This window comes from Bacillus rossius, chromosome 7, assembly GCF_032445375.1.
Source record: "Bacillus rossius redtenbacheri isolate Brsri chromosome 7, Brsri_v3, whole genome shotgun sequence".
Classification (NCBI taxonomy): domain Eukaryota; kingdom Metazoa; phylum Arthropoda; class Insecta; order Phasmatodea; family Bacillidae; genus Bacillus; species Bacillus rossius.
Window position 1 is genome coordinate 44,295,191 of NC_086335.1, and position 25,196 is coordinate 44,320,386.

At 38.9% G+C, this 25,196-nt stretch overlaps 1 protein-coding gene across 2 annotated transcripts in view; it reads right to left on the reverse strand.

Moving 5' to 3' along the window:
* Nucleotides 1–1,730: 1,730 nt before the first annotated feature.
* LOC134533931 (protein smoothened) overlaps nucleotides 1,731–25,196 on the reverse strand; it is a 32,753-nt gene continuing 9,287 nt past the window's right edge. For both annotated transcript variants that reach the window (XM_063371744.1, XM_063371745.1), the window contains exons 7-13: nucleotides 19,025–19,249; nucleotides 16,470–16,671; nucleotides 15,464–15,637; nucleotides 13,053–13,192; nucleotides 8,631–8,781; nucleotides 8,244–8,493; nucleotides 1,731–7,372 (exon numbers count right to left, since the gene is read on the reverse strand). In XM_063371744.1, coding sequence (XP_063227814.1) covers nucleotides 6,620–7,372; nucleotides 8,244–8,493; nucleotides 8,631–8,781; nucleotides 13,053–13,192; nucleotides 15,464–15,637; nucleotides 16,470–16,671; nucleotides 19,025–19,249 — 1,895 coding nt within the window. In that variant the 3' untranslated portion in view covers nucleotides 1,731–6,619. The remainder of the gene's footprint in view (nucleotides 7,373–8,243; nucleotides 8,494–8,630; nucleotides 8,782–13,052; nucleotides 13,193–15,463; nucleotides 15,638–16,469; nucleotides 16,672–19,024; nucleotides 19,250–25,196) is intronic.

A 25,196-nucleotide genomic window follows, 5' to 3' on the forward strand; every position in this document is an offset into this window, starting at 1 on the left:
ATTGGTTCAATTAATAATTACTTAATCATTTGTTTAAACTACGTTTTTTATACATTAATCTAAATATTGGAGTTTTTTGCAAAATTTTCTGATATGCTGGTCTTTTTACATCACATGTTCCCATATCTGTAGTTCTACTGCGTATTGTTGTTCAAGGATTATTTCAGTGTAAATTTAATGTGTGAGCTGGCACAGGTTGGCTGTAGTATGTGCTAGTTGACCAACTTGCAAATACACATCTACCCGCTACTTAAACTAGCTGCATGCATGCAACCACATCTTCCTTTTGCAAACATTCATTAGGCCTTTTTTTTTGCGCTTGTGAAGATCTCTAAGGGTGAAATATACAAACCCCTCCCACCTCAATTTTCGCGTAGACCACCACTCATACCATAATATCCATGTGAAGGATGTTACAACTTTGCTTTGTTTCAAAAGAGAGAGCTTTGTTTATATCTGTGTAGCAACCAAGTGCACATTAGTAATCCCGTAGCACTGCGAAGAAAAATTATAAATACGTACTATGTATAGTAAGACAATGGTCAAAAAGGTTTTTCATGGTATACCCACCCCTCGAAGTAAAGCTGTTCAGTTAGTGCGGTTTTTAAGTAACGACCAGCGTGATTTGAGGTAGTGCGGTTATAGATTCGAAGTAATTCCTTCAGTCACCTTTAAAGTACTCTCCATTAGATGTGATGCAGCCGTCAAGTTTTTTTCCCCCCACTGTTTGAAGCACCTCTGGAACTCTTCAACTTTAATGATATTCTCCAGTGCCCTTTGAGAAGCTGTTTTTACTGTCTCCACATATTCAAAATGCTTCCCTTTTAGATTTTTCTTCATTCTTGGGAACAAAAAAAAGTTTCAGGGCAAGGGTGGGGAACGACAGACCACCCCTGAGAGGCCAAATAGCGGTTCACTCGTAAGGCCGTGTGCGCGGGGATTTTTGTGTTCAAGGAACCAGTCACCTGATTGCCAAAGTTCTGGGCGTTTCCTCCGCACATCCTCTCACAAACGTCTTAAAAAATTACAAATAAAAGTGCTGATTAACAGTTTGGCAAGGGGAACAAATTCCTGGTGCACAATTCCACGAACATCTAAAAAGACAATGATTATCGCCTTAACATTTAACGTCACTTGTCTTGCTTTTGTTGATGTGGGGGAGTTGGGAGTCTTCCACTGGCTAGATATCTGGGTTATACCAGTAATACCTCTCATCACCTGTAATGACAGGTCAAAAAGTTGGGATCACTTTTTTTTGTTAAGTCCTAGCTCAAATTCAATCGAATGTTTTTTTGATCCTGTTTGAGAAGGTGAGGAACCATGGCAACATGGTTCATTTGCCAATCCTCAGTCAGACTGCGCTGGCACAAGCGCCAACTCACTCCTGTCTCTTCTGAATTTTTGTTGATTGTGAAACGATGATCCTGCTCATTTCACTATGTTTAAAATGCACAATCCACTCAAAAACTTGTGTGGGGCACATAGCATCCTCCTTGAAAGCCTGTTGAAGCATTTGGTAAGCTTCTGTTGCCGATTTTTCAAGCAGGAAACATAATTTCAAACACACTCTTTATTCTTTTGAATCTGCCATGACAACTTCGCATTTGGAACACGAGAACAGCAAGAGAAAAACAATACTACGATCCAACGCTAACCTACAAACTGAAGGTCTACTAACCCAATCTAGCGGGAGAAAACTACTACGTCTACGAATGGCAGCGCGCTCTCAGTCCAGTTTTTTTTGGCCCCCCTCGTATCTATCTCCAACTACGCCCCGTTCCTTTACCTCGTGCCTACTAGCATGTGCTAGTGGCAAATAATGCACACACGCTTAGTAAACAAGTGTTGTGAATTATGTTAACAGATTAAATATTCTTTCTAATAATAATAGATAATGTTAAATATTTTTTTTTATAAACTCTTTTTAAAATCAAAATATATATCCTATATTAATAACATTATTATGTAACTCAAAAATGTTGTTCACACCTACTTAAGGATGCTAGGCCCAAGCCCTGTTATGCAAACAATGTACGTGAATTTTTAAAATTTAATTTTATGTTGTTTAATCTCAAAATGTAAATGTATTCAGACATAGTTGTACTGTAAATTATATTAACGGGAGCAATGTCTTGATTAAAATGGTAGTCAGCAGGCACACTTACCTGATTGAAAAATGAATTATTCTCATTAGCATGAACTCTTGTGGAAAAAAACATATGTATTTGGCTGGTGCTTTGTTTTCCTGGAACGAATTAGAGCATTACTTCGAAGGGTAGTGTACATAGAAATTTAGACTCATTCCTATAGTCAATAAATCAAGTGCTGTATTTTGTTAATTACTTATGCTTGAAATTTTTCGAGAGGTTTTTACTAAAGCTGTGCCGATCAGAAAGTTTGTAGATCATACCAGTACCGATCTTTCTTTCAAAAAACAGTGAAAACCCCATGAAGCAAGTTGGTTTCTTGCCTTCAAAACTTATTTTGGAATTAACTTGAGTCATGCAAGCCAATATTTTAACAGATTAATTTGGTACAGTACTTTGTTCACAGTCAGAGGCATCTCGCTTTGTTCACATAAATATATTTGTAATGGAAGAATTTTATTTTGTTTCAATAATGCTGTTCAGCCTTTATTCTCCAAGAATAGTTTTAAGAAAAAAAATGATTATTCATGTACATAAGTACATATTTCACATTTAACAATAATTAATTTTAATTTCAAATCAATTATATAAAAGAAAAATGGTTCTCAAAATGGAATTCAAAGCAGTATTTTATCACAAATAACAGATAAATAGTGTTAATAGATAAATACCAAACATGCAAAACTAACATTTATAAATAACTATAACCTACATATTACTATAATTTTACACAACCAAGAAACACAGGGAACCTGGCAAAGATGCAATGCATATGTAAACATAATTCAATCAGGTTGCATGAATTTGGGTGCAAAACATTCTCAGTACATAATAAATATGAAAATATGGTTAAGGTGTTTTAAGTTAAAAAGTAATTGTACAGGATTTACTTGTGATTTTACCATTCTCTTGACAAAACCTACAGGTAACAAGTATGTGTTGCAAAGATATAAAATATAAGCGATAGGCTGCATTGTGGAGAGGTCTCCTAGGTAATGAGGTAGTTCGTGGTTAGGATGTCATAAAAGTAAAGTTTAAGGTCACTGCGGTAGAGAACAGGAGTCATAGAGGGAATTTCTTTTAGCGAAGTCATAGATCAGCATGTAACCAGTTAGTTGTAAGTCCCTCAGAGACTAACTTTCTAGAGGATGTGTAATCAAAGTTATTTCTTGTATCGGTTTAAGCCTTAAGGGTAATTTCTACGACTGTTCAGATTTTGACACTTTAAGTTTTCCTTAGAGTTGTGAAGGACTGGCAAAAATAATGACCAATTATTTAAATAGTAATCTGGAAAATTTAAAGATTAAGTTGTCATTTAACACATTTGGTTGTTTTAAAATAAATGTTTATTTTTTTTAGAAACCAGGGCTAAATTATTTTATCTCCCACCAAAAACATCATGTAGAGGGTGCGAAACTCAAGTTAAAAGATCCTGGTAAGGCTCAGATTGCAGTACAGATAAAATGGCACCCACTCTTGTCAGATTGAAGATACCTGGCTTATTAACATTAAAATTCTTATTTTGTACACTATCTATAATTATAATTAGTTATAGTATATTTTTAATTGTACCTCTTTGTTGACAAATTAGTATCTCTCACACTAGTATTGCAAGTCATACAGATGACAGAGAAGCAAATGCTCTAGAATTTAAAATTTTTCCTGAGTAATGATTGAAATTATTCATAACTTTCATAATTTATTTTAAACACACAAACACAAACCCCCCCCCCCCCTTTTTTTTTAATATAAAATATGCTATTTGATGCAAGCTTATTGCTGAATTATTTGTTTGATTTATAATGTTAAATATTTAATGAGCAATACCAGATCATAAAACATTTTTAATACTCGTAAATACCAGAAATAACACTTGTCCTTTATTCGCTTGAACATCCAATTTATTTTATGTATTCATAAAAATGTAATGGATGTGAAACAATCTCAACTTTGGCCCAGTCTTCACCTCAACTATTCCATGCTTTGACTTAAGTTCTGTACTTTCAAAACTATTTTAAGAGGCTATGAGTACAGCAGAACTAGATTTGACATCACTAATTGCAACATTATTTTATTCTTACTACATACCTTATATTAACAATAAAAAAAAGCTAAAGTAATGCAACAGACAATTGCTAGGTACAAGATTATATGGTGAGTTGTGATAAAACTGAAATAACACGACAAAGAATGTCAATACACCATGTGACACCAAAAAGCTAATTAATAGACGAAAATGCGACTAAAAACTAGGGATGGGACGATTCCAAAATTTTCGATTCCGATACCCGATTAGCGATTCCTTAAAAAATCCTTCGATTCTCGATACTCGATACTCGCCTAGTTAACTTAATATTAAATAATTCAAATTCTATTTGCAACATTTTTTTTTTCCAGCTTTCAATACATATATGATGTAGCCTACATCATAAATTCATATTTATCAAATTTGAGTACACAACTAAGTTATTAACATTAACTCATATAAATGTTTACATCATTAGAAGTTAATGGCTCATATGTCAAAGGGGTCAAACTAATCTAAAATTTGTTTTGTAATACATAATAAACTATAAAAAAAATATTTGAGGCTTTCCTTGAGCAGCATAAGTTATTTTCGTTCATACAACTTGCCTAACTTACAGAAGGGTACAAATTAACTAAAAAATTTGTGAAATGAAACAGTAACAAAATTAAGCAACAACTAGAGAACTAGCAAATGAAAGTGTTGTACTTGATTGTGGTATTTCTGCGTTAAGTTACATTTAAGAAACACACACAAATTCATTCGTTGTTATTTCGGCATTGTAGTCAATTTTGACATTCGGCGTTATGGTATTTCTGCGTTGTGGTAACGACCCAACAAAATCTATAAAACACTGTTGACCAACTAATCATCATCGTCACACCATTCGAAAATGAATGTTTGTTTACATTTTCCCGCTTTTTGGCGCGATTTAAAATGCTTGTGCTGCCCCGTACGGCTGGGTGACGAAGTAAAGATAGTTCCCAAGGTCCCCTTATAAAAGTTTCCAAAGCCTGGTACCTGGTTCGCCCGATAATCAGCTTGATACTACGACGCTGTTCCAACTATATGCCAGCGCCCCCGGCTGACGTGGTATGGCCACTCACGTAAGGCTGTTCCAAACACGTTCGCCACCGTTCGCCCAATCATCTGCTTGCTTTTGTATTTATCCGGTGTCGCTGTTCCAAGCTGACGTCAGTGCCCCAAGCAGTTGTGCGTAGGCTTTAAATCTTCGCCTGTTTGTCTTATCTATCCAAACATTATGCCGGAAAGGAAAATAAATGCTGTAGTTTTGCGTATTTTTACAGTATATTTTAGGGTTTAACATTATAACGTGAGCGTGTGTAAGCTTTTGTTTGCTTTAGTGCATTTATGATTAATGTTCAGTGGCGGCCATGTTGCGGTGTTTGTTTACCAGTGACGAGACAAGTCTTTTACCCAGTATTTAAATTTCGCGTAAAAACACTGCGATTTCGCGTTTAAATACTAAATTTTGTGTAAAAACGCTGTGTTTTGGCGATTTCGCGTAAAAACTGTATTTTACTGTGATTTCGCGTTTAACATCGTTTAATCGCGAAAAGAACAGGCCCCTACTAATACGCAGTGATAATTTTTGTACTTTGACTTGTGTTAAATATTTGTATCTGACAGATTTGCAGTGTTCTGAAATGATTTTTCTTTTGCTACATGCGGGAATAGACTTTTATCACCGATTCTCGATTATCGATTATTAAAGTAGAATTGGTAGGTATCGATGAAATTAGGAATCGGTTTTCCCATCCCTACTAAAAACATGAAATCAATCAGTAATTTGAAATTTTTTTACTCAAATTACAATAATCAAAGCTTTTATTATAAAAACATTAAATGTAATTTATTTAGCATGAATTTTGTACAAAAATATAGAAACTAAATTGATTGAATAAAAAAAAAAATACAATGTTTGATATTGCATTACTTATAAATTTGCTGGTTTAATTTTTTTCTTTCTGAGTGGTTCAATTCTAGATTTAATTCTATGTTTATTTCATTGTACGTATAAGTGAATCACGAGTCGTCAGTCAAATGAGATTTTCTTAATATATGTACACACTAAGAAAGATTTGAGTTACATATTTATTGAATAATAAAACTTTTTTTAAATAAAGAAATAGTATAAAAATAAAAACCCTGAAATCTCTTGTTTTAAAAACAAAACTGACCTAAACAAAACCATAAAATCTTGTCACTAACAACTAACAACTGCTAATGAAAATTATTCTTCAGGTTGATTCTGACCTAATTGCATTTTGATTAGTCAAGTTGATGTAACTTTTCACTTAGAGTTTCTTCTCATTTACATGCATCACCCTGGCTTCTAAAAAAGAACTTAATACACAATGATAATAAAAAAACTTATAGTAAAGAAAGATGGCACCCACTCACAGAGCAGAATATAATGAATGAGTCACATAACAGAAACTGATGTTCTGCGATGCAGAGGCGTTGCACTCTCTACACTTCTACTGCGATCTGAATCTCTTCTCCGTTTCGGCCTTGCTGGTTGGTCCAGCTCGTGCGCCTCTCCTTCACGGGGAGCTGAACCATAGCTGCGGTTCAGGCACGCCGCGGCAGCCCCACGAACTCCGTCTGCATCCGGGTTGCACACACAGAGGCTCTGGCTTGCAGGGGAGGGTGGGGTGACTCCAGAGTCCCTGACAGACGACGGGGTCTGCGTGCCAATCTCTCGAGAACGACACAACATCTTACATCTGCCAGGGCTCACCTCCGGGCCGATCTCGCACCTGTCGACTTGCGTCCCCACGTCGCAGCTGGTGCGGTGGGCCTCCGGGGGGTCCCAGTTCGGTCTCCTGGCGCCGCTCTGCCACCGGGACCCCGAGGAGACGCTGGAGCGCGACGGTGGGGCAGCCAAGCGCATCAGCTCGGGGCAGAGGGACGACTCGGACACGGTCCCTGCATCGCAGCAGTCGTCCGCGTCGTCGAGCAGGCTCCCCGTGCTGACGCCCACTTCGCGCGACACCACCATGTTGAACACTTGCGCGAAACTGTCCAGCATTAGTGTTTCATCCGGCTGACTCTCGCTGTGTTCCGACTGCGAGGATGCCATACCGTCCAACCCGGCGGTGGCAAACCTCCTCTTCATTAAGTTTGGGACCAGCGACTGAATATTGGCACTTCCTAGAGCAAGAGTGTTTAGAATCTGCAACGAAAAAAAAAATTATTTTATACTATATTTGACCTCTCTTTTTCTTTCTGTTTTTGTAGCAGGACATGATTAATTGCCGGAATCCCAATCACTCCACTTAACAAGTAAAATTGTAATAAGTAACATGTCAAAGCAAGATATGAAAGCTTGAATAGATGTTTCAAAGAAATCTATAATTTTGCCTTAAGTAAATTAAAATGTACTTTTCATTGAAGGAACGATTTTAAACATTAAAACATTTACATTTAATGTTTCGATGTTCAACATGATACTTGAACAATCATAGCAAGGAATAAATAATGTCTAGCTGTAATCTTTCTGTTATACCCCAGAGCTATCGTCCATTAAGCAATAGCAGGTTAACGAATTTAAGGGCTTCGTGGAACTTGTGTTGTGCAGTGTTGCTACGCGGCATTGTCAAGTTTCGAATAAGCAGCGCACTATGCTTTCCAAACACGTGTTTAACGAAAACTTTGCACGAGTCATTCTGGTAAATACAGTATTTGAATCATTCAAAAGTTTTGCAAGAGAACAAGTTCAACATTTTTAGTATTTTAAAAAGTTTATTAATTAAGTTCTAATGTAGTTTAGACAATTTAAATTTCATTCCCATCTCAACCCTTGCAAACAACACAATTATGGGAAAATAGAATTAATAGTTTTAATAGTAATATATATAAATTCAAAATTTCTTCTTTAAGTTTGTGAACATTTTCCTTTGGGTGCATTTGAAACATATGGCATCACATAAAGAAATTCATAAGTACAATATACAATATTTAACATGACAAGTAGAAACAATCCCTTTGGTTTTCACATTGCCTAGCCAACTGGTGATGTAAACCCTGTCACGGCGTCGGCTCACCTGGGCCCCCAGCTGGGTCTCGGAGGTCTCCAAGCCGCCTCCCTTCCCCGCCATGGGCGCCACCCTGCCCGAGTGGTGGCGGCCGAACTCCCGGCACCGCCTCCTGGGGCAGAACGACGTCCTGCCGGCACGAGCCCCACCGACCCCGGGCATGGGCTTCGTGGCGGTCACCTTGCGCGTCGCCGTCACCTCCGCGATCTGGACCGACACCTGTGAGTCGAGGGAGTGGCGGCGAGACTCCACCGACACCCTGCGCAACAGAGAACCATCATGAAGTCAGGCCTTTATTTCACCCAAGTATTGATGATTCTGTGTGAATCGCATTGAAAAACCAATCTGGAACGATGATGGTGAGTGGGCAGGCCAAAGCCTACGTCGAACACTCACCTGCGGACACTGAGGCTGATCTCTGAGTGGCTGGAGGCAGACCCGGTCGGACCAATGAGGGCGCCGCGGCGAGTCAACAGTTTGGGCAGCGCCGCGGCCCAAGTGGAGCTCAGGTCCTGCGAGGCCGCGCTGTTCACGTCCAGGTTCAGGCCTGCTACCACGAAACAACTGCATCACGCACCACAGTAACAACTGCACTAGTCGCTGTACATCTTTGTATCTTGCAGCAAGGAATATTTGCCAATAATAAAAACAAAACTTTGCAAAACTTCTGGTGGCAATGACACTATCAGCAAGAATCAAAGAAAAAATTACTGTGTTTACCCGCATATGGATTGCACATTTTATGATTTTTTGTTTAATAACATGTAATGCGAAACTTTTTGCCAATTTTTTTCATTTGAGTAAAAAATAAATTAACATTTCACTGTTTGGTTGAATATGTGTGCAAATAACTAGCCCGTGTTGGTTTGTAACAAATATGTTCCGAGTAAGTACAAATTGTTTAATTAAAATATCACGGCAGTGCGTGTAAAGCATCATGGACTATGCCGTTACGCTGTGTGTGCCGCCCTTTGGGCGGCTACCCGGCCAACACGTAGCTGCTGCTGTGCTGTGTTCAGCAAGAGGAGAAATCTAAAAATAAACCAGCCAGAGACTGGCCATGCAGCAGTGTTTATGGTTCTCCCTCCCTCTCTCATCGTAAATGTCCATGATCTGGCACCGTACACAATCATCACGTGTCTATCGTGACAGATTTTATAGACGCAACTATGTCCCAAGATTATTTGGCATACAGATTTTCCATGCTTTCTACTGCAACATTCCATGACTAAACTGCTGTGAATGGCATGCTTGTTTTTATAGAAGGAACTGACAAGAAAAATTGAACAACATGCATCTTTTCTCTCTTAGGGAAGGAGACGGGTAAAAAAATACAATAGACGAGAAGGTAAACACGAGTATAAAAATAGTATTTCTTGGGCCATAAAGGTTGAAAAGGGGACAGACTTAGAATCGGTGCCATGTTTCTTATGCTGCAATTAGCTGAGACAGACCATAAAGACTTTACTTGTATTCGACTGGAGACAAGATATATGATGCGATCCATATTCGAGGGTGACCCGGTGAAAATGTTGGATTTTTATAACCCAAATTATAAGTGTGACCCATACGTAGGGGAAATCCTTGTACAGATAACTATGGTAACTCAATTATGAAAAAGGTACAATGTTAAGTACACAGTTAAAAAACTAAACTCCTTTAATGTCGTCAGCATTACAACAAAATCGAAGTGGCTCAAAGGATTACGAATGTACGTAAGTTACAGTCAAACCTAACTATTAAAAACCTGAAGGGATCATAATTTTAGCACTTTGTAATAGTGAGTTTTGTTATTGCACAAACTAGCAGGAAAACATCACAACAAAAAACCAAATTGATTTAACTTGTAATGCTATAATAACTACCATAAAGAATATAATATGGTTGGTAAATATAGGCTGGCTGCCAACTTCCCACATACAGTTTTGCCAACAAGATTACTGTGATCTTTACACTGTTATAGTCAACCACTGCTGAATTTAAGATCTGCAATCCCTAACCTCAATGTTAAGAAAAATATTGTCTCCAAGGAAAATAATGGGATTTTAGCATTTTTAGTTTTAGTTTCTTTCTCTTGTCAACTTCTTTAATAATTTTAAGTTTAACTTGCAATGTACAGTAGGATACAAAGACAATGGAGTACTAACTTTTAATTTTTTCAGGATATTTTATAGGGCTGTGCGAATGTCACTTTTTCAATGCAAATCAAATGTGTATCAAATAATTGCAAATATTTGCGAATAGCGAATAATTTGCGAATATTTTCTAATTAAGTTCTAAGTATAAATCTGAATAATTAGTCAAAATTTGGCATATTATAAATTGTTGTTTAAAAGAGTAATGTTCTTTAGCTTTATATACATTTTTATTACTAAATAACACGTACATTTTTATGTCTCTTCTAATGGTTTAATAATAAAACACTATCAGTGATATAGAAATGTCTTCATCAAAAGCCAAGCCTACACCTTGCCATCAACATTACGTAAATTGCAGTGCAAAAAGACCAATTCCTTTACATGTTCTGGATCCAGGCATTGCCTCTTGGAAGTGACAATGTTCCCAGAAGCAGAAAAACAACATTCTGAACTTCACTTTTTCTTCTGAAAATTAAAAACAACAAAAAAAGTTTATAAAAGTAAACAGATCTTCGATTTATCAGTTTCATTTTCCGCAATAAAAGTCAAGCGATTACCAATCTATATATCGAAGAGTTGTTTATTACAACTGCTCGTAAGCATGGTCAGTATTCCGTTCTCAGAGTCTTTTGGAATCAAACGTGTCAAGGCAAAATAATTTTTAATGAATTTTGTTTATCGTGTCTTTTTAATTTTATCTAATTATTTACGTAACATTTTCGGTAGTTTAAAAAGCGATTGCGCTGGAGCAATTCTAGCAACACAATTCTCGGGCCATGGGCCGCTCTGCTGGTCATAACCACAAACTGACACGTTTCTTTTTTGCTGTAGCCATGATGGCAGCTGTGTTTACTTTTCTATCGTTAAAAAAAATTCTTTAGATTTGTATTAGTAAAATTAATAGAATGGTGACCAAAGAGTATGTGTGCATTAGTTTTTAAAGGTTATTATTGAAAGCTGATGCGCTGGCATTGTTTTAAATAGTTTTACTCTTTTATATGGCACATGGCTCGCCCAAAAATTGTGCTAAGGACAACTGGATATAAAATTGATTATGCTACACATCACGTTAAGTTTGTATTTAAATCGTAAGCATTTATGATAATTTACACGCTACATTGGCTTTAACTGTTCTCAGCATGCCCATTTACCTAACCTAAAATTTGATGTAAGTAAAGGTCCACTTACAGTTTCTTTTTCCTCCATTAAGTCTCTCGGGAAAATGATTTCTCGAGGTTCGACATACATACCTGCCAGCTTTGGCCAGTCAAAAAGCGGGAGGTTTTTTAGAGAAGGGGGGGGGGGGGGGGGGGGAGGCGGGAAAATTTTGTTTATTTTGTAAATTTTGAAAATAGTTTTTAAGAGTAAACCAGCATGATTAGCACAAGCAATGGGCAAATTGTGTTCTAAAATAAAATACGTTAACAAACACTCTGCTTTTGTCACACTATCTTCTTTCCGACTTGTCACGAAAAACGTCTAATTTCAGATTTGATGCCATAGCATTGACGGCATGTTTCTTCGTATTTATGTATATGCTTCACAATGTCGCCCTTTCCGGCATGCGAAACAGAAAAATCACAACGACACAAAGAACAAAATGCAGCATGTTTACCTTTCCTCAATTGCAAAATACACGGAAAATCGTCACTAAATGTATTCTTGTACACAGCAAGATACTTCACTGTAGGCTTACTTAGCGCCATTTCTGTTAAATCCCTATTGCGGAGTAGGCCTACAACTAAACAACGCATACAAAATACTCATCACGCAACTGCTTCCACAAAATAATATTTTTATGAATACACCGTTGAATAAATTCGAAGACTGTACTATAATGCTACCTCTACACTTCATCTGTGAGCACAGACGCGAATAAAGGCGAATTTGTTCGGGGACGAACAAACAATTCACACATAGCCGGCTGACAAACCGAAGCGAATTTGGGCACGAATGTAAACAGTGGTATCATAAACTCATTATTAATCCACTCCGTCTTTATTTCAAACCAACACCACCGAAAATACAGTTTACAATGTTGACAAAACACGCCATCTTGGAAAACAAATGAAACCTTTTTCTGGTTGGCTAATAAACACCAAAGATGAACGTGTACCAAAACAGCTCCCATAATTATCGTAAATAATTACGTTTCTTTCTTAAAAGTACGCTTAACCAAGCGTTTTAGCCGACAATTGTGGGCATTTAGGTTATTAAAATAACTACACGTTATGGTACAAACCGTAGTTACTATACGATTGTACGTAATAATGGTACAAATATATTAATTCTATAAATTTATTGCATTAAAAACTTCAAGAGAAACAGAACCAAAAAACGGGAGATTTGAATGACAAATCGGGAGGGCGGGAGAAAGGGTACAAAATCGGGAGTCTCCCGCCTAAAGCGGGAGGGTTGGCAGGTCTGGACATATTATTGTATTACACGTTTTGTCAAACAAAAGTAATATTTTAATACATTTGAAAACTTTCGAAAATTTGAAACTTTCAAATACCTAATTTTGTTTCAAATGTGAATCAAATCAAATATTTGATTCACACGAATATTTGCAATTTCGAGTATTTGCACACCCCTAATATTTTAGCCTGCAGGATTCATTTCAAAACCACACCACCAAATTGACCAAAATGTTCGACGCAGCACACTAATACACGGTTACCAAGAGGATCGTCGTGAGTGCTGTGGAAGCTGATGGACACCCGACCGGCGCTGTTGAACGCCTTCCTCTTGGCAAACGCCTGGGCAATCACCCGGTGCTTTTTCAGCCTCACCGGCTCATCCGCGTGGCCTTTGAACTTCCTGACAAGAACACACGCTGCCTCAGGGGAGGGCCAAAACATCCAGTTTATCAAGAACTACAGCAGAATATCATATATGCTGTCTATATTAGGGATGGCCCAATCAAATCCTCAAACATCACTAAATGTATTTAACTGATTCAAAATTCAAGGACAAAGATTTAAAAAAAAAATATATCAGAGAAAATTAAGTACGTACTTTATAAAAATCAACACTGATAACCTATGACTTTACTAGGTTTTTTTTTAATACCTACTTATCACGTTACCATTTCCCAAGATATTGTACCTTTAAATTGTAATTATATAAATAAAATTACAATATGTATTGATTCTGGAAACTTAGTTCATGAATAAACCATTTAAAAGGTTAAATGTTTCAACAGCACAGTTGATATTTTTCATTTCTTGTACGTTATTCTATTTTGGACCCTTGAGACCTAGATTAGAATTCGAGGGCGAAGAACGTGTGAAGTTTACTTAAGTTAAGCTTTATGTCTTACCACTAAGGTAATTACAAATGGCAACACTCAACATCACAGTTCAGGGATGTTGGGTAAGGCACCTGCCATGTCCTATCATAAAAAACCTTCTAAACATTTGTATTCTGGCACTTTTTATTTACGCTTACATTCATTTACGTCAAGGCACAAAACACAATGTTTACACTGTCATAGAAAATGCAAAAAGTAAGCCAATACTGAAGGAAAATGGTAGTATATTGATTATAACTACATATATATTTAATCATTTTTTCAACAACTGTGTTCACATTTTGTCCATTGCACAATGGTTCCCGTGTTTCTGTTGATGTCTATGGTCAAACTCAAGTCAGCAAAAGGCTTATGGAAATTAAAGTGGCGTGACTTCTAGCACGGTTACGTTTATTTTGAGACTTTTCCGTGACTTTAATGAACTGTAGACATCCTGTATAAGGCCCAGTTTATGAACTACTTAAGAAACATGACTTGCAACAACACAACATGCAACCAAGGCAAGTAAGTCACAGTTGTTTATAATGCACTAAGTTACAAGATGTAACCAACCCTACAACTTGTAATTGTGAAACAGTAGAAAATGAAGTTTTTCCCGAGCATCTTTTGTGATCATTCATGTTTACCATGAAAACTTATGGAATAATCATTTATTTAACTTAAAAACATTATTTTATTTTACTGTGCAAAAGTTTTAAGAAGTAAAAATGTCATGTGTATAACAAAATCAACACGTGGCCTTCTGTACATACAATGTATGTATGAGTCTTTGGAAGTTTTCGGAACACTTCACTTCAAACATAGAAGGTGGAAATGCAAGCTGAAACGCAAGTTGACAGTTGGGCAAAGCTTATGTTACATTTTTGTGTGTACCGTAGTATACAAACTAGTATTTACATACATCATATGTACTTTTTGAGGTTTGTGTTTGTTGCATTATTGCTAGAGACAAGATTATATGTTTTTATTTTTAGTCCATTTACATTTTTAAATCAGAAGTTTTCATTTTTATTGTTTTTATTTATATAAAAGTTGTTTATAATACTTACTTCGCCAAAATAGTGGTAAAATTTACATGATGCCTTTTCATAATAAAATAATTTGTAGGAGATTAGTCTAAAACACATACCTTCAGAACAATAAAAATAAATTAGCGAGCATTTGTTGTTTCAAAGTGATTCAATAAGACATGTACAGTAAATCAAACTAAAATTAATTCTCCTGATCTATGCACATTGGTGCAGTTTTGTTTTCCGGAAATTACATTCCTGCAATTTCGAACATTGAAAGATTACTTTTCTTTTTATCATTTGAATCAATTTTTGGTTAATTTAACTTAATTTCATGACATAATGTGCACTTACAGTGCTATATGGTGTGTTAACTTGCATTTCGGTGTTATGTTACACACGCTCTTCAGTGTTATTTCAGTTTTATAACAGTTCACCATATAATCGTGTCCCTAATTATTGCGTGGTTTAAAAACCCGGCCAAAGAGTAAAATGATTTTATACCATCAACATCGAACCAGCTGTTCTTGACCTAGGTATGGTATTGCTGATAATAAGTTAGTAATTACTGTAGCTCCTCAAAATGATATTTGTCCTCATGGTAATACATATCCTATAAAAGCTGTTATTGTTAATAATAATATAATTATTACCCCAGTTATTCATGTTTCAATATATTTATAAGATCCATAATATAAACCTCGTCCTTACGCAGAAATGGAGCACCTGTGCACGTCGCACACGAGCGGTCCGTGTTGTCCCACGCACCTGATGATGAACCGCCTCCAAGTGGCCAGGGTGGCTGCGGTCCACACCCAGGACGACATGACGACGCTCGCGGAGAAGAACATCAGCAGGTGGATCTGCAGCATCATGACGCTGGGGCGGGCCCTCAGCCGGCACGGGTCCGGCGCAAGGGAGGCACTGTTGGTTATCCGGCAGCTGCGGGCGGGACAGACCTGGGTCACTCGGGGGCATGCCGACACCCTACTGACTGTAGGGTCGATTCCTGCCTTATGTTTCGCACACACATTTCATTTACCAAAAATACTACACGTGAGCAAATTAAAATGAATGCACGTTTGAATCAATTCTCTCCTAGTTACTATTATTTTCTTAGGTTACTGAGTGAGCAATTCCACTACTCTTGGAACCCCTTCCAAAGCAAATTGTCAGTTTCCCATGAAACACATACAATTTTTATGTTTTTTTTTATACCCTGGTAAAACTCTGATATGAACTTTCTAACGGGACTCTAAATTTTAAACCTTTTAAACCAGGAGAAACTTCTTACTAAAAAGGTTCATAGGTTAATTGTAAAACAATTTTAAATTATTACAGCATTAAAACTTTAAGGGGTTCTTTTTTAAGAATTTCTAATTATTCTGTACTTATACTATCCAGCATTGATACAGTATTTATTAATACTTCTTGAAAATGCAAATGTTAGACCAGTAAAGATAATAATCTCAAACTAGTTTTGTTTATTTATTAAAACCTGATATAATATGAATTAAATTTTTCAAAAGGAAACTAAATAATTTTAAGGTAGGATTGTAAACACCCTCTCAACCACTGATTTAACTTTCACAGTAGTTAAGTTTTTTGCTTCCCCAGTTACGCATTCAAGTTTTGTATTAAATAATGAATAAAGTTAATATGAATTAAAATTGTGCATTAAATTTATAAAATAGAATCTGTATCATTTGCAGCACAATTTTGTTATCTGTGTTATAGTTACAGCAGGAGAGACCAGGCCGTGCATCTCACTCACACGACGTGTTCCCTGAAGCTCTCCTGCCACTCCTGGCCGTGCCTGAACTCGTACACGTGGCACACCACCGTGGCCAAGACGAACACCACCGCGAACATGGAAAACAGGCTGAGCCTGACGATGGTCTCGCGGATCTTGGCGTTGGCGTGCTCCGAGATCACCTCCTGGCTGGTCACCTTCAGCCTCACCAGCGTCAGCAGCCCTGCGTGCACACACAGGGGAAGTACGTGCGCTGGACCTGATACCCTCCGCCACAAGCATGGGCGGTAGGTACCAACCTCCTCTTCCTCGAATACCGTACTTACCTGCATGTGAGTCGCAGATTTTATGCAAATTTTTTGGTCTGATAAAATGTTCTGTGACCCATATGCAAAAATTTCCATTTTGGGTTTTAAAAAAAAATTACAATGCGCTGTTGTGGTTGACTATATGCTTAAATAACTAGCATGTGCTGGTTTTTAATAAATGTGTCACAAGTAAATATCAATTGTTTTTAATTTAAATATCTCGGCAATTAGTGTAAAGCATCATCAACTGTGCCGTTAAGCTACAACTGCCACCTGTCGCGCGGCTACGGCTACCTAGCCGGCGCTGGTAAATGATGTGGCTGTCTGCCGTTGGGCTCTGGCGCTGAGGGGGAATCTAAAAACAAACCAGCCAGAGAGAGAAAGAGAAAATAGGGGAAGGGAATGCATGCATATGTGTGTGTGTGTGTGTGTGTGTGGCCACGCAGCAGTGTTTATGGTAACTTCTCGATTACCGATTGGGCGGGGGGGGGGGGGGGCAGATTACCGGTTTTTGGTTTTAGGGTTATCTGTGCTTAAATTTAGTTTAGTTATTAGTTTGTTATTTTTTGAAGCTGTAAAAAAAAAAAAAAAAGATGGTGTAGCTAGGGTCCACTTATTCGCTTGGCTATTCTACATTTTAAACCACCCTGTTATCGTAACAGAAAGCTGTTTGGTGCTACCCTTCTTATCTTTCACCCTTCAGCTGTTACAGTTGTCACACTTTTTAACTTGAGGGGGATGCTCTGAATGCTGCATCACATCTCCAGTCTCTGGCTTGTGTTTCACGTGCCGCTATTGCCTATCAGCCCAGCACCGCGAGTGACGTAAATGGCTGGCATTTGGCTGGACGAAGAGACACAGGAGGGGGAGGGAGGGATAACTGGCCAGAATTTGTGTGTACATACTACATTGTTTGAGCATTATCTTATCTTGAGCAGTGTTAAGTTAACTTTTCCTCTTTGGACATTGTAAATGACTGTTAACTAGCAATGTATGTGAAGACAATCTTCTTGATCTATCACAACAGATTTTAATGATGCCAATAATATCTTTTTAATGCATTTTTCTTTCCCAAGCTTGTAACTATAACATTTCAAGATGAGCACGTATTACTCCAGCAAACGGAGTACGACCTGACGACACAGTGCCGTAATGTTTACGTCCCAATAAGCTGAAACACAGTACACAAAGACTTAACTTGTGCTCAATATTTTACTGAAGACAACTAAATGGTGCGACCCAAATTCGTGGGCGGCCCTTACCATGAAATTAATTAATTATCTGGGATTTTTTTTTACAGGATTTCAATCATCCGGGCATCGGTAGAATAGGAGATCACTGTAATAATGAAACCAACTGTTATGGCACAAACACAGTTAAAACAATATAGTGTCTTTCAGTTCCTTTCATACATCGGCGGAACTGTTTTTTGCCGGGTGGAATGTTAAAATTTCTGGGCGTTCGTACATTAAAGGCCAATTTTACAGCAATGAAACATATCACATTATAAAACAAAGTACTTTAAAACAGAAGACTATAGGGAAAAAAAACATTTGAATTGCAAGTAAAAAAAAAACACAAATGAGTGCCAAAAATGCTGAACCAGATAATCAGGCTGTATCTTCGCCAACAGAAATTTGACGCCAGGAATGATTGGCCTACCTAGTCCAAGGTTTGAGGTTAGCTTAAAAATGGTTTAAAAAAATAATATTTTAGGCAGTTAACCTTATTCATATTAGTGTCGAATTAAGATTTTTTCCCTTTAATACGAACCAAAACCAAAACCGAACAGACCAATAAAAAATAGAACCGCACAGCCCTATTTATAAGCAAAAATATATTTATATTCCTTACTTAAAGAGTAAAATCCCTTGGAAAGCTGAAACAAAATACACCAAAAAAATTTACTCATTTAATACATCAAGAAACTAACAATAAGTAGGGTTAACAATCTAAAGTTCTTCTGACATAACAACTGGTAGCACCTTAACTATCATCAGGTTTTTTGAGCTTAAAAGAAATATACATATATTAACAGTCTTGAAAACACTTTCACTAAATACTTGTTACATTAATTTTTTTCAGGAAGGAAGAGGAACAATTTGACCTGGTTTATAGTTGAATCAAAAGGACCATGTTACATAAGGTTTTAAGGTAGCCAAACTAATAAAAACTAATTTATAAATAGATGACTGTTGAACACTGATGCGCCTCTCATCAGCTATACAACCTTGCCGAACACTAGCATGCGGGAAACGAGCTCCTCACCTTTCAAGAGGAAGAACCCTCCAACGACGAGCATGGCGACCAGAGGAACCAGCAGGAGACCCGCCCGGGCCGCGTGGTTGCGGTACCCCACGAAGCAGATGCCGGCCATGCTGCTCCCGTCTATCTCACCGAGCGCCATCGTGGTTATGGTGAACACCAGAGGGAGCGACCACGCCACCATGTGGAAGTACGCTCCTTTCTTGTCAATCCTCTCTTGGATCTTCCCTGAAACAGTCGTCAAACCTGACAATATCAACCACTTCCTTGTAAACATTGTCAAATAAACTTCAGTCTCAGATCAAATAGTAAATAAATTAAAGTATTCAAGTACCTCTTTTTTAAAAAATTTTATGCTGTAAAAAACACTGATATAAACACTACCAATGCCAATACTATCAACGTTGCCTTACAAGCTTAACTCGTGTACCTACATGTCAAGTTTATAAAGTGCAAGTATGTACTATTGATGCCAAAATACTAAACATATTCTACAACCAGTCGCAAATGATACACAACTAGCCAATTCAAGTTAACATAGTAAATAAACACAGCAAGGTCCCCTCACCACTGATCTTTCTATGCGAGAGGAAGCTTTCCGAACGTAAAGCCACTGTCAAGCTGTTCAACCACATATGCACGAATGTCTATGGTTTTTTTACCTCGTTCATTTGACCTTCACACCAAGGTGGTGTAGGGTTCTTGCTTCTTGCCCTGTAAATCCACTTGGGGTGGAGAGAAGGGTGGTTTATACCTCAAGGGCAAAAGATGCATGTATTTTGAGAGCATGATTTGTAAATAAAGTGTAAGAAGTGCAATCTGAAGGACTCCTGTGGCCGGCATATATATATGTGTGTGTGTGTGTGTGTGTGTGTGTGTATATATATATATAAAGCATAATGTGTTTAAATCTATTTAGTACATACATTTTGGTAATAACTAAAGTTTAATAATTCACAGTCATTGAATTTAATAAATTAAAAGTTTATATTTTTGTAAACTGAGTTGAGTTTTGGTTAAATATGCTGTTTGGGCATAGTGCTAGAACGTGTGGTGGTTTGGATATTTGAATTTGGCGCCATCGATCGTGAGTGCGCCACTGTGGCGGCCATCTTGTTCAGCAGTGCCATCTGTAAATAGTTTCGTCAGTCTTTTACAGTTTCTCCGCGTTGCTGGGCGTCATGCAGCTAAACTATTAGTTTCAATTCAGTTTTGTGAACATTTTTTGGTCCTCCGGGCCGGATATCTGTATGTTTGAGCCAGTTTATTCGGTGGATCGCATAAACAACGTAAAAGCCATTCAGATATCGGTCTTCTTTGTTCAAAAATTGACATGTGCAGTACCGTTACGAATCGCGTGCGTGACTTTATCCGGGACTATAGTGTTGTGCTATCAAGAAAATATCAGTGTATACGCAAACACTGTATTATTTGAGCTCATAAATGTACTTTACGTAATTTTGATTGCGTGCAAGCGATTATAGGCAACACGTGTGGTTTTAGGTTAGGCCTAGGTTACCTATCTTGCATTGGTTCGTGTATTGCCGGTGCGTCCGAACGTCTGCAAGACCGTTACTTAAAATGTCAAATCAAGCCAAAACACGTTTGCGCCTCGTTAAGTGCCGCATTACAAGACTTCTGACGCTCGCCGACGAAGTCGAGCGCAACCCGAGTCGCGCGGGACTTTTCAAGGCCACGTGTACCGATTTACACCAATTGAAGACAGACTTTGAAGAAAATCACATGCAACTTGCTATTCAAGCTACAGAGACCGAGTCGTTAGTGGAATCTGAAGCCAGCGAAAGGGAACTTGAGGAATTTGATGAAGCCTACTATAGGATACAGGAAGTATTTAACAAGATCACTGTTAACGAAACAGGCCAGAACAAACAACGCAATCAAATTGCCAAGACATCTTCGAACGTTAAGTTGCCGAAGCTGCAGTTGCCAGAATTCAAGGGTCTCTTGACTGACTGGCCCACATTTTATGACCTTTTCACATCCTTGGTGCATAATAATGAGGGCCTGTCAGATGTGGAGAAACACCAATACCTTCTGACATCACTATCAGGTGAGCCATTTAATCTAATAAAGACACTCCCACTGTCTAAGGAAAATTATATTCTGGCATGGCAAACTTTGGTAGATAGGTATCACAATGTCCGGGCAATTGCAAACATGCATTGGGACAAGATTGTGCAACTTCCTCGTCTGTCAATTGTTGCGCCTGACAAACTGAGAAATATGGTAGATGTTCTAAAGGAGAATCTGGGTGCCTTGAAAGTTCTGAAGTTGCCTGTTACTGAATGGAGCTTTGTGTTGCTGAATCTAATGTTACCAAAGCTTGATCCAGATACAAGAAATCAGTTTGAAATAGCACACAAAAATGTTCAAATGCCCACATTTAATCAATTGTTAGAGTTCGTGGAGCTGCAGTCTAAGGCCCTGATGATGTCAAATCACACTCCAGCTGTAGTGCCTGACGCACGCCCTTTTCCAAAGAGGTCACTGCCTAAAAACCCAAATTTTAAATCCTCATTTCTAGTGACAGCAGAAGCAGAGCCCTGTAGTGCCTGTGGAGACATGCATGGACTTCACAAGTGCCCTGTTTTTACGGGTCAGTCAAGTGATGACAGGATAGAGTTTGTACGTAGGAAGATGCTGTGTTTTAACTGCTTACAAGGTCACAGAGTGAAGGATTGTAGGTCAAGAAGAAACTGTTATCACTGCGGCAGGAGACACCATTCTCTCCTTCACACTGCGGTTCCCAATCAAGAAGTGAAACTACCTGCAGGTGAATCCATCCAAGAGATTACTATGCCACAAGCAAGTCACAAGGAGGATGCTGCGACAGTGGTATCGCTAACTTCTTCAACTGCAGTTTCAACCACTGTCGTTCTAGGTACTGCTATGGTACGAGTTCAGGATGCAAGTGGAATGCTGCAAAATGTTAGAGTACTACTCGATTCAGGATCGCAGAGCTCATTTATTACCGAAGAATGTGTTCATAGGTTGGGGCTAAAGTGTCGAAGGGCTAAGGTTCCTGTTGTGGGTCTGGCTCACTCTGTTGTTGTTGCTAACAGTGGTGCAGTTACTTGTTTTCTAACATCATGTAAGGGCGTAGGAACTGACGTTGTTACTGATGCTTTAGTGTTGAAGAACATAGCTGCCAATTTACCCACCATTCCCCTTCCCCACCATGTGAGAGACATGTATCGACATCTGGAACTAGCGGACCCATCTTTTGATACTCCAGGAGCAATTGATATCCTTCTTGGTGCTGATGTATATCCAGACGTGTTTGATGGTGGGCGGTACCAGCCTTCGAAGGGAGTTCCTGTAGCGTTGCACAGTATATTTGGTTGGGTTATTATGGGTAAGGTGACTCAGGTTGCAGATACTTCCAGTAGTGGTGTTGTCTCAATGTATGCGTCATCGGATACAGCCCTAACAGATACCATCCGCAAGTTCTGGGAGACCGAGGAGTTACCATCTGTCCAGCATTCCAGCCTAGAAGACACAAAATGTGAGAATCATTTTGTTGAGACTCACTCACGAAACCTCGAAGGAAGATATGTACTGAGACTACCATTTAAGGAGAGAGACCCAGATTTAGGAGATACACGTAGTCATGCAGTTAAGAGGTTACGTCAGTTGGAATCCAGACTACATCACCAACCGGAAGCCTATACCGAATATTGCAAGTTCCTCCGTGAATATGAGCAACTGGGGCACATGCATTGTCTAGATAATGCAACTGGTCAGGAACGTCGTTACTACATCCCTCATCACTATGTGTGCAAGGAATCCAGCTCAACAACAAAGTTACGAGTTGTGTTTGATGCCTCAACTCGCTCCACTTCAGGGAAGTCACTCAATGATGTTTTGATGACTGGACCCAAGCTTCAAAATGACATTGTGGACATAATCACTCACTTCCGTCTTCACCGTGTGGTATTAACTACAGACATCTGCAAAATGTATCGTCAGGTTCTCGTGCATCCAGACGATGCACCATACCAGGTAATTCTGTGGAGGGAGAACCCTGACCAACCAATACGTGAATTCCAACTTGACACTGTCACTTACGGAGTCTCAGCTGCTCCATTTATGGCGATGAGAGCCTTACAGCAACTTGCAATGGAAGAGGGTCCTCTGTATCCGATGGCAGCAAGGGTTGTGATGGATGACGTGTTTGTAGATGACATTGTGACTGGTGCAGCATCAGTCACAGAAGCTCTCGCGTTACAGCAAGAATTAATAAATCTCCTGAAACAAGGTGGTTTTGAACTAAGAAAATGGTCCAGTAATAGTAAGGCAGTTTTGGATGCAGTTCCAGAAGATCACCGGGAGAGTCCACTTAGTTTTCATGGTAGCAATGAAGTTATTAAGGTACTTGGTCTTCAATGGGATTGGAAGGCAGACGTTTTCTCATATCATGTTCAGCATGCCAGTGCAACAGTCACCAAGAGAACCATCCTTTCAGAAATTGCTAGGTTATATGATCCGCTAGGGTGGATTACTCCAGTCATCATTCGAGCCAAAATCTTTCTCCAAAGGCTTTGGTTACTGGGAGTTTCTTGGGACGACACCCCACCACTAGACTTAGTTGCTGATTGGCAGGTTTTCATTGGCCAGTTGGATGTCCTAAGCAAGCTGTCCGTACCTCGTCTTGTTTCTGCACCACAGTCAGAATACCAGCTCCATGGTTTTAGTGATGCATCCAATGAAGGTTACGCAGCTGTTGTGTATTTGCGGACTTCTAGCCACGGTGAAACAAAATCACATTTGCTTCTCGCCAAGTCACGTGTTGCACCACTGAAGACCGTCACACTTCCGCGACTTGAATTGCAGGCTGCACTCTTGCTTATCAAATTGATTGAATCACTGATCACAACACTGTCCGAGCGAATCCATATAAGTTGCATTTATGCATGGTGTGACTCGACCGTAGTGCTTGCTTGGATTAAGATTCCGCCACATCGGCTGAAAACATTTGTGGCGAACAGAGTTTCTCGTATTCAGGAGAGCAAGGTTCCGGTTCACTGGAGACATGTTTCCTCTGCTGAAAATGCTGCAGACTGTGCATCAAGAGGACTCTCACCCAAGGAGCTTCTAACACACCCACTTTGGTGGACTGGGCCAAGTTGGTTGACAGCAGAGGTGGATTTATGGCCCAGTCAAGGATATACCAGTTCAGAGGAAGGTAAAGAGGAGTTGAAGGCAATCACGCTAGTCTCATTGGTTGGTCAGTGTATACCGAACATTCTTAACATCCTTTGTAGGTTTTCGTCCTGGTCACGACTGCAAAGAGTACTTGCGTACGTGTTGAGATTTGCATTAAATTTAAAGGTTTCAAGGGAGTTGCGACACACAGGTCCTCTCACTGTAGCAGAAATTGACGCTGCCAAGAAGGTGTGTTTGAAGCAGCTTCAGCAAGAGAATTTCAAATTAGAGTTTGATTGTTTGGCTGCAGCTCGCGAATGTTCTTCTGGAATTAAAAGACTACAGCCATTCATTGACGCTGATGGGATCATCCGTGTAGGTGGACGCCTGCAGAATTCACATGTAGCCTATGAAATGAAACATCAAGTCCTGCTTCCCAAAAGGAGTTTTGTGACAGAAATGATTATTGACTACTATCATGTCTTACACCTTCATGCTGGCCCCAGTGCCACACATGCTGCAATTCGGTGTGAGTACTGGATAGTGGCAGGTAGAGGAGCTGTCAAGACTAGGATACACGCTTGTGTAAAATGTTACAGATTCAGAGCCACCAATGTGCAGCCATCCATGGGAAATCTTCCACCAAGTCGAGTGCAACAAACAAGACCATTTCTGAATGTGGGTGTTGACTATGGGGGCCCTTTCCAAGTCAGGCTTTCGAATGGTCGAAACAGTCGTTCATCCAAGGCCTACCTGTGCTTATTCATATGCTTAGCAACTAAGGCAGTACACTTGGAAGTTGTTTCATCATTGAGTACCACTGCCTACTTAAATGCCTTTTTCAGATTCGTGGCTAGGCGTGGACTCTGTAAGGCTGTTTTTTCAGATTGTGGAACCAACTTCATAGGGGCACGTCGCTACTTCAATGACCTTCAAAGGTACCTGAGGAACACCTCTAACTGGCATTGTGTGGCAGACACTCTGGCTACTCGTGGGATTCAGTGGAACC